This window comes from Cryptomeria japonica, chromosome 1 (assembly GCF_030272615.1).
Source record: "Cryptomeria japonica chromosome 1, Sugi_1.0, whole genome shotgun sequence".
Lineage (NCBI taxonomy): Eukaryota > Viridiplantae > Streptophyta > Pinopsida > Cupressales > Cupressaceae > Cryptomeria > Cryptomeria japonica.
In genome coordinates this window covers 327,695,116-327,706,366 of record NC_081405.1, presented here as the reverse complement: position 1 = coordinate 327,706,366, position 11,251 = coordinate 327,695,116, and the positions used below count along the sequence as shown (strand labels likewise).

At 33.2% G+C, this 11,251-nt stretch overlaps 1 protein-coding gene across 1 annotated transcript; it reads left to right on the top strand.

Moving 5' to 3' along the window:
* The first annotated feature begins 1,426 nt into the window (after positions 1 to 1,426).
* On the top strand, positions 1,427 to 6,575 carry LOC131073148 (disease resistance protein RUN1). Its single transcript, XM_059217911.1, has 2 exons — positions 1,427 to 2,171; positions 4,441 to 6,575. Exons 1-2 carry the CDS (start codon positions 1,564 to 1,566, stop codon positions 6,524 to 6,526), a joined length of 2,694 nt encoding a protein of 897 aa, XP_059073894.1. The 5' UTR covers positions 1,427 to 1,563; the 3' UTR covers positions 6,527 to 6,575.
* The last annotated feature ends 4,676 nt before the right edge of the window (positions 6,576 to 11,251 follow it).

Below are 11,251 nucleotides of genomic sequence, written 5' to 3'. Positions count from 1 at the left end.
GGTTAGTATGAATACTATCTTAACATACTATATTTAGTCTATGATTGAGCTAAAATGATAAAGAAATTACTCTAAACATGCATATTTAGTCTAATTCTGATCTAAAAGAGGCTAAATGATGAGCATAAAGATGATATGAAAGCTTGAAAGAATTTGAGCATAAGTGTAATGCTTCAAATTTGGAGGATTCTATATGAAAATGGAGGGATGTGAGCTCTATTTATAGTCAAAATAGGGCAATGGATGGTCAGGATTGAATGGTTTAATCAAGGGTTGAATTTGAAAGTTGGGGATCCATGTTTGCAAATTGCACCAATGAAATGGTGACAAATGTTAACATAAGACTGGATTAAAAAAGGGGTTGGAGACATTGAATGCCTAAAAAGACCTCATGGTTATCTAGAGGCTAAGGGTCAAGTCTAAGTTAGGATTACCCACTGGATTAGGAGTTAATCCAAGGATAAACCTTTGTGCAAATGATTAAGAGATAATCATGGTCAAAGCAATAAAGTCCTGATGAGACCCTTGGGTTAGGTAGAGGTTGAGTCAAAACAAATGTTTTAACCATGTAGAAGGGTTTGGGTTAACCATTAATGGTTATTGGAGACTTTGTGGATTAAGTGGTTGAAGGTTGGAAGCTTTCAAAGGTTATCAAAGACTTTGAGACATTTAGTGGTTGAAGGTTGAAAGCCTTTAATGGTTATCAAAGACTTTGAGACATTTGAGAAGTGACTTCCCTTTGCTTAGGGATGTGACAAAGTTTAGAGGAGGGGTTAGGTTAATTAGAAGTGATTAGAAGATTCTAGAAGGGATTAGAAAAGGGTTTGGGATTTTGCAAGTGGATAGAAGGATAATAGGATTTAATTGAAATAAAGTAATTTAATTCAATTTGGTTGCAATTTGGGGAAATTAAATAAATTAGATTTAATCAATTTAGGATAACTATTTAATTAAATTTGAATTTAATTAAAAGTGGCTATGGGGGATTTAATTGAATAAAAATGATTTATTCATTAAATGGTATAGTGAATTTTATTTAAATAAATTGAGTAATTTACTTAATAAAATAGAAGAATGTGGATAATTTAATTAAATTGGATTTAATTAAATAGAGAAACGGACATAAAATATTCATTTAAGAATATGGTCATTTTTATACTTCTACAATGCTAATTAAATCTTTCAATCTAATTCCGATAAATTAAAAATAAAAATAATAAAGGGGAGGAAATTTCTGTGATGGTATGTATAAATAATTGAAACAGATAAAAGACTACAAAGCATGGTAATGTGAACGGGAAAAAGTTAAAAAGGAAACCCAGGACCAGAAAAAGAAACGACAATGGACCCAAGAAGAATAAAAGTCGGCACGCCTGCCGTGCCAGTGAAGTAAAGCATGACGGAAAAGAACAGTCACTTTAGCAAAAGTTTGCAATTTGCAATATATAAGTAGATATGGCAGGGCAAAATGTGATCGGAGTCGAAAGATCTGAGATTTAGGGTTGAATCCTCTGTTTTCTTTCTATAGTTAGCAAGCTTTTCTCTCTCAGATCTAGCTCTGTGATGGAACAATACAATTTAATGGCATCCACTTCTACTTGTAACCCTCAGCTTGAAGAATCTGGCCCATCTACTTCTTCAACTTCCGGTGATTCCTCAGTCCCTGACTTTCTCAGATACGAGCCTCCCACGAGGAAACTTGCCTTCCACAGCAATAAGGAGTATCATGTTTTTCTGAGTTTCAGGGGACCAGATGTCAGAAAGACTCTGGTCGATCACCTATTTGAAGCTCTTTCTGCAGCAGGACTCAAAGTCTACAAAGATGATGAAAATCTGGAAAAGGGGGAAAAGATCTGGCCGAGCTTGGAAGGGGCAATCAAGAGCAGTGTCATACGCATTCCTGTATTTTCCAGAGGCTATGCAGAGTCAGTATGGTGTCTCAAGGAGGCCGCTGCAATGTTGAGCACCCCTGATTTGATCATTCCTCTTTTTTATCATGTGAATCCAACCTATGTGAGATATCCTCAAAATGAGTTGAGTCCCTATAAGGAATCATTTAAGAAGCATTATGAGCATCCAGATCGACACCGAAGAGGAGAGGTTGATGAATGGAAGCATGCCCTTTTCCAGATCTGTGATCGCTCAGGCTGGTCCACGGATTCAACTCAAGGGTAAGTAACGAAACGCACTTTCTGCTTGCTTTTCCAGAATTTCATCGCTGCGGCTGGATAGTAGATCAGATCTGTGTCTCCACTCAAAATATAGTTATTTGAGCAAAGGGTTTTTGGGAAAGGGGCTTTGCCTACTAGTTTAATTTTGGAATGCCAAATAATAGTTAGGGGATCTTGATTTATTAGTGGGAAGAATTCATTTAAGATCAAGTTGTGCTGATTGTATCGGGCTTTGATCAATAATTTTTCTTTTCAAAGTTCTTATTAAACTTCATCTTTTTATTTTTTTATTTATCTCTAGACTGCTGCTGGATGATAGATGATATCAGTGCTTCCATTGAAAAATATTATGGTATAGGATTTCTAGAAGGAGATTTGGTTTTTAGTTTTATTTTGAAATGGGAAAATAGTTAGTAGATTGTTGACTTATTAGTAAAATTGAGTGTTTATGAACAAATCTATTAGAGACCAAGTCTTGTTGATTGTAAGACACTCACTACCACACTTTTTTCTTCTTTTTTTGACCTCATCTTTATGATGTTGGAGCTTTGCACTAAGCAAGACCTAATCCTTGATGGGCTCATTTGAAATCATTCAACTTCAACCCATTGATTATTATTTCTAGATAATATATGACATGTGTGTTTCCACTCAAAATCTAACTATTTTTAAGGAAGAGGGTTTGAGTTCTATTTTTGTTTTGAATAGGGAAGAATACTTTAGTGGTTTTGTTTTTTTAGTAAAGTTGAATGGTTATAGACAAATCCATTAGAGATTTAGATTTTTCCTAGCATGTAGATTTAGGGTAGGGGGGTTTGAATTCTAATTTTATTTTGAATTGAGAAATAATAGTTAACAAAAGAATATGGATCTCTTTTTATAAAATAAGTCTAGTTTAATATGGAATATTAATTTTTAAAATGAAAAGATTTTTGAAAGTTTTCATATAAGACAATATAAGAAATTATAAATAGATACTTTTTAAGTAAAAGAAAAAATTTTAAATAAGAAATATTTTGAAATTTTTTTTTGAAGAAGGGATGTATCATGTATGATCTTGTAAAAAGTTTTGATTTGATTTTTTTTAAAAGACCCTATATGATACATCTCTTGTTCAATGTTTTTTTATACAATATATCTCTTGTTTTAATATTTTACTTTTAGTTAAAATTTATCTATATCCACTTTCTTAATAATGTTATATGATTTTTCTTACTATTATTTAAATTTTTTAAAATATCATTGTTTAAAAAATTTCTTATCTTTTTCAATAGTTTCAATTGATGAAAATTTACCTTTTTCTTTAATATTATAATTTAATTAAAAAAAATTTCTATTTCTTTTTTATATTTTTTTGTTTGATTTATTATTTATCTATATCCCCTTTGAACACTTGGTAAATAATTTTTCAAATTTAATTAGTTAATTACAAAATTTATATATTAATATGTTAAGAATCATATCATAATTTTAAAATCTTATTCTACTTTTTTTTTTCAAGTAATTTTAACTTGAATATTCTTTTATGATCATTCAAAAAAATAGTTTGTTCTAAAGTAAAAATTAAAAATAACAAAAGAAAACTTAATAGTAGTAGAATAATTATTTGCTTATTAGAAACCTCATCCTTAACATAAACACTCAAGAATAATAGTAGAATAATTTTTTGCTTATTAAGAATCTCATCCCTAACATAAACACTCCACAATAATAATCAATAGAATTTGAATCTTGATGATAAAAACAATACTGTTACATTTAAACCATTACTCTATATCAAAATTAAACACTTTTTCATTATTTAACTATTAAAGATAAATTAATTTTTACTTCCACTAACATCATTACCCAATAATATTTCAAATATACTTATTTTATCTACCTATTTTATTTTTAATTGACGAATAAAAAATAACTTTGTTCAAACTGTTAATATTTAAATTGCCTCCTATTAAGCTATTAACACCTCTCTAATATTATATCATTTTAATATATTAACTTAAAATATACTTAAGAGCCATCATAAATAATGGACTCCTTTATAGACCTCAAACATTCTGAAATGTTAATTATTCGCATCACTCGCGAATTTTTCAAAGATGCCTTTTAACATGTATAAAATGAATGCTTTATTTTCTGATTTCTCTTTTCTATATTATATTTGAAAATTTTATTTTACATCTTTTCTTGCAATTCTCTACGGAGAAGTAGAATGAGGATAATTAGAAATATTTTTGCAAAATTTATTGACATAGTGTGGCCATTGCAGGTACGAAGCTCGCCTGGTAAAGATAGTGGTGAATGATCTGATGAAGACATTGGATAGAGTGCCGTTACATGTTGCCAAACATCCGGTGGGAATGGAGAGCGTCAAGAATGCTCTCATTCAAAAATTAAATCTGAATTCAGTGGAGGAGGTGATTAAAGTTGGAATATGGGGCATTGGTGGTATTGGCAAGACCACAGTTGCCAAAGCCCTCTACAATCAACTTCATAATGCTTTTGAAGCTGCTTCTTTTATATTTAATGTCCACACCAGTTCTACAGAGCCCACAAGCCTTCCAAAATTGCAGAAAAAAATTATCAAAGATTTAACCACATATGATATAGAAGTGGACAGTGTTGATAAAGGCATATCTTTGTTCACACAACATTTGGGAGGAAAACGTGTTCTGTTGATTTTGGATGATGTGGATGTTGTTGAACATTTGAATGCTTTGGTTGGGGACTGGTTGTGTTCTGGAAGCAGAGTTATAATAACTTCTAGAGACAAACGCATTTTCAATGTTGCCCAGGTCTCATCCCAATGCATCCACGAGATTAGTGGATTGGAGATAAATGAAAGCGTCCAATTATTTAGTTGGCATGCTTTTTTGAGAGCATCTCCAAGTCCGAGATATGAAGATCTGTCCAAAAAAATAGTGGAAGCTTGCAAGGGTCATCCTCTTTCATTGGAGGTGCTTGGATCCTACTTGTATGGGCAGAATGACATAGATTGCTGGAAGGAAGCTCTTCACAACATTACCCTTCGCCCCGAAATTCATGAGAGGCTTTATATCAGTTATAAAGCTCTCAGTGACGAGGAAAAGGAAATATTCCTTGACATTGCTTGCTTCTTTATTGGCGAAGAAAAGACATGGCCTGTCATTTTTTGGAAATCCTTGTACAAGATGGTCAACACTGCTGTTTCTAATCTTTCAATGAAGTTATTGATAAAGATTGACGAAGAGGGTGTATTTGATATGCATGACCACTTGCAAGATATGGGGCGAAGTGTTGCTGAAAAAGAAGGTACCCGACAATGGGAGGCTGCCCATCCAAGCACGACCATATCCAACAACAATTTATCTTGCCTTCGAGTCAATGGAGGTAATCCACAAAGGCTTGAAATGCTGTACAAACCTGGTCTTCGTTATCTTCATTTGCAGAATCTAGACATTGAAGTCATGACAAAAGACACACCAGTCATGCTTCCCCCAAGTTTGATATGGTTAAGGATGGATCATTGTCAAATAAAGAAGCGGCGTCACTGCATTAAGGGCATCGCTTTGGAATTGAAGGCAGCAATAAAGAAGCGACGACACTCCATTAAGGGCACCGCTTTGGAATTGAAGACCATGCAACTGCGATCCTGCAATGACATCGACAACCTTTCTGTCTCCTCCCTATTTTCACTTCCTGCTATAAAGCTTCGTCACTTGGAGTTCTCATGGTGTCAAAGCTTAAATAACCTCCCCGATACCATTGGCAATTTGTCACAGCTGCAGCACTTGGACTTGCAATGGTGTTACAACTTAAATAACCTCCCCGATGCTATTGGCAATTTGTCACAGCTGCAGCACTTGGACTTGCAAGGGTGTCACAGCTTGAATAACCTCCCCGATACCATTGGCAATTTGTCACAGCTGCAGCACTTGGACTTGCAAAGGTGTTGGAGATTTAATAACCTCCCTGATACCATTGGCAATTTGTCACAGCTGCAGCACTTGGACTTGCAATGTTGTCAGAGGTTAAATAACCTCCCCGATACCATTGGCAATTTGTCACAGCTGCAGCACTTGAATTTGGAAATGTGTGAAAGCTTAAATAACCTCCCCGATGCTATTGGCAATTTGTCACAGCTGCAGCACTTGAACTTGCGATGGTGTTTGAGCTTAAATAACCTCCCCGATACCATTGGCAATTTGTCACAGCTGCAGCACTTGAATTTGGAAAGGTGTTCGAGCTTAAATAACCTCCCCGATACCATTGGCAATTTGTCACAGCTGCAGTACTTGGACTTGAAAGAGTGTACAAGATTAAATAACCTGTCGGATATCATTGGCAACCTGTCACAGGTAAATGTGTTACAGTAGGATGTATAAGTTTAAATTGGGGAGAATGTAAAAGTTTAATTATTAATCTCCTTGACGATAACATAAATCTGAGTATTACTATGTAATTGAAATTGTATTGTTTGCACATGTACATTCTACAAACGAATTGAATTATATAACTATTAAATTTTACAAAAAGAAAAAAGTATATTTTATTTATTTTATCTCGTTCAATAACAAGTTACATCCTGTTTACTATGTTGAGATGGAGTATCATAATTCTTTACCTTCTCTGACGGAAAATGGCGGCCACTTGTTTAATAGATATTGAAATTGAATCATCATTCCATATAAATATTAATACCAATGAATAGTTTCAATCAAATCTAACTGATTTTTTCATATTGGCACACCGAAGGTGTTTCTTATGACAGAAACCGACCTAGCTTGAGAGATGGACGGTGTCAAATTCTCATTGTTATTAATATGTTTTGTTCAATTAAAGGCAGACAACACTATAAAATAATTTAAGAGGTCTGCTTATATTTTCATTTATTCCCATTGTTATTAATACGTTTTATTTTTTATTATTTATAAATGTAATAAATTGTTTTATTTATTTTCATGTATATTAAATTTTTAAATTTTTAGTTTAGAAAAAATAATTTAATTCATAATCATTTTGCATACTTATCTTTTGAAGAATATATGCAAAGTACATCAAGAGATATCTTAAATTTTAATTAAATGTATTGTATTGTCATTCTTCTTCAATTAGTATTGGAAACTTATATGTAATCTTAATTTTAGGAAAACTTGACGAGAGTAATTCGTAAAAGAAAAGATTGGTATTGTTTGTAGTATATATATATATATATATATATATATATATATATATATATATATATATATATATATATATATATATAAAATTGATTTTCTAATGCTTCGAGTCTATTTTCTTCTATTTTTTTTGTTTGCAAGCTATTTTTCATTCTTCATTTTTTCATACTTGTCATATGTGAATGGTGGCTTGATTCTTAGTCCTTGGAAGAACTTTACACAAGAAATTGCAACAAATGTGAGTCTCGTTCTTTCAATTCATCTTATATCAATAGTCACCTTTTGAAGAGTCATAACCTTAAGATTTGTGTATTGTTAATGCCCATGACAATCTTAATGCTATTTGTATGGAACCACCTTTTTCAATTGTTGTTATTGTTGGGATTAAGGTGCCTCAACCTTGGGAGTCCCAAGTGGTTTATAATTAATTATTTAATTGGTCCAGCGTGTTGATTTTATTTATTTCAATATTATAATATAAATTTCCAATGTGCAAGTAACAAGTGTTGAGGGGGAAGCGAAATTGTGACACTTGTCACAAGGAGGGAACTTTGGAGAAGAATATTTCTTTGGAGCTCTTCAAAACCCCCTCCATGCGACACATGGTGACTGCTTCTCTTTCCCTTTGAGCATAGATTTGGAAAGATTCTCAATAGGACCAAATCTTCCACATGGATAGACTTGGAGAAGAATAAAAAGTTCTATTTTGGCAAAAAGACTTGATTTTCTTGAACACCATGCATTTATGGAATAAATAATTTGTATTAAATATTATTTATGAAAGAGTTGTGCATAAGCAAGTTTCTAATTATATGTTGTAGATACATTGAATGTAGACACTTTTGAGAAGCAGTTTCCTTTGCATTGTAAACTCTATAAATACAATGTGTTGTAGAAGAGGAGAGAGTGAAGTATTTTTGAAAAATGTCCTTATGTTGCCTGAATTATTCTAGAATTAGATATCATAGTTGAAGACACTTGCAAGAGCATAGACTTTGCATATTGTTTATAATAGCTTTTTATTGTAATACAATTGATCTATGCTTTGGTGTGGTGGGTTTTTCCCCATAAGGGTTTTCCCATGTTAAATCTTATGTGTCATGTGTTTATGTTAAATCTAAATTTTTTTTGTCTCTCATTGGAAATTAGTGTTCACATTAGTATTTAGATTAGATACAAAGTTGTTGACAAACAACTTTGTATTATTGTTAGACTATTATATTGTTAGTACAGTTTGTTGTACGAGAAATTATAAGGATGCGAGTTGTTAGAACAACTTGTATAGTCAGGGAGAGGTTTCCTATAATATAGGAAATACAAGTCCTATATAAATATGTAATGTATTGAAAGACGAGATATGTATGGCTATTACTCTATGTGCAAAATTGTTCTATGCTTCTATATTTTTGCATAGAATTGTTTATATGGTATTAGAACACATTTGAGATGCTTGGCCAGATTGGCCGAACTTCATTGCAGACCTCATGGATCAACTCTTTTGTATTGGTGAGAAGATTTACCCATACTTTGATTGGATTCATTGTTACAAGTCTGCAAGTTAGGTTTTAATGTTAAGTCAACTTTGTTTGGAGAGGTCATTTCTCCATTTGGGGTCTCCCTTTGTCAATAGACTTGTGTACGATTTGTATTTGTCAAGGGCTTCCATATCCTATCAATGGATGCTATCTTTGGCTCATTGTTCTATATTTTAATTGGTTAGCTCATGGAAAATCTTGAAAGCTCATATCTCATGCAAAGGCATTTTGTATTGTGCAATGCACTGGTGATTTATTGTAGAGGACCCATATAGTGATTTATGATTGAGGTTCTTTGTCTAGCCAGTGCTATGTATCCCCTAGTCGGTGCTCTTTGTCTCGTGTGATTGGTAGCATATGCCATTAGTTGTTTCCCTCAAATTGTGCAACATCTTTTTTTCTAGAAACGTCATCATGACTAGCACTTTGAAGTGGTGCTATTGATAAAATTGAGCTCCATTACCATGACAATTCTTTAGAGAAGAGGATATGATTTCATAAACAATTGAGATCATACTTGTATGTTTTTTGATACCATTGTTCGCTACTATAGCAACCACCATAATTTCAAAATAACACAATTCACAAAATACACATAATTAAGGGTAAACCATTGCCACATGTCTAGATATACAAGGATAGAGATTCAAAATTACATATTTTGACATATTAAATTTAAGTACATAAGTTGTTAAAAGATAAAACATAAGGGAACATACACTTTTGCAATAGACCACAAGGTAAAATACCATAAGGTACAAGGATCAAATCATGATGAACACCCTAACAGGAATTTCGACATTGGTCTCTCTCAAACACATCATGGGCGAGAACATTGCCAGAGCACTTTTCCACCCTACCATGAAGTAATTACACTTCCTCAGTATCTTTCATGACACGAAAGATACCCAGCATAGCACGAGGAAGACTAACAATGTGAAACTGACAAGAGTAATGGAGTTTGTGCAACTAGCATGATACATCCACATTCAACACTAATGTAATGATGTCATGTTCACACAAGAAGCATACTTGTGAAGTCAAGTCAACAATCTTTGCTCAACTTTTTAAATTATTTTAAGATCTTAGTTCTATCTCAATCATGTTTATTTCAAGAGCAAATCCTAATCATGAATTTATCTCAAACACTGAGAAATTGCAAGAAGGAATGTAAAGCATATAAGAGTACATAAGTGCATTCAAAAGCATGAACCTATGAATTTCTTGAAGATACTCAATGATAAGAGAATTCAACTCAAACACAATTAATCCCAAAAGGTAAGCATATTATCATCTTTCATATAAATGGATAATTTTTTCCATATACAATATTTCAAAGATTCAACTTAAGATAACCATCTATTGTAAATGAATAAACAATTTTCACATTTCAAAGAATTTAGGGTAAAACCTCGTAATCTACGTTCAATAAGATGTGATAAGATATCTTAAGTGTCGATATGAAAAGGTTTCTAATATAATTTGTTTAATTAGAAAGCTTAGAACTTTTTCCCATGCGATTTATTATTTAATTAATAAATTATATTTTTAATTATTTAACAATCACAATAATTTCTCATTACTAAGGCTAAATAATTTAAATCTGTTAAATCAACACCACTTTAGTAATCAATTATTTCGCACAATTAGCCATTCTTCAATTTGATTTAATTTTGAGTTAGGTTTATCCCCTTATAATATTTAAATAATCCAAAGGTTTATTTAAATTAACATTAATACAACTTCATAATTCAAAACGCGTTGCGATGTCGCCTGTTGTTGCCCTAAGGCCGACTGCTGCTGCTGTCTAGCCTCCTGTTCGATCTATTGCTATAGCCTTCCAGCCTCCTCTTCCCTCGACTGCTGCATCCCCTAGCGAGGATGTTGTGTGTGCTGCGAATGGGGGCTTTGTGAAGGTTTCTGTCTGTGCCTTGGCGGGGGGTCCGGGGGGTTCTTCGCCTCTCGCTTCGGTTGCTCGACTTCAATCTTCTGTGCGGGCCTTACCCTCTTTGAGGGTGAGTGTTGGGTTTGCTCCGCCTCCTGGGGGTAACCTTGCTGGTGTGAAGCTGAAGGTTGCTCCTGTGGTTGATCCTTGCAGGCCCAAGATCGATCATGTACCTGTTGCTAATACAAAGGACGGTGATCCGGTGCATCCAGTGCCCTCTGACTCAGATCAGGCTACCCATGGCTTGGGGCCTGTGGCTGTTATCGTGTGCAAACCCTTGGCTTTCAGGGCGTCTGCTGATACCGAAAAGGAGATCATCCACAACTCCTCTGTATTTGATTTTATATATATATATAAAAAATTGATTTTCTAATATTTCGAGTCTATTTTCTTCTATTTTTTTGTTTGCAAGCTATTTTTCGTTCTTCATTTTTTCATACT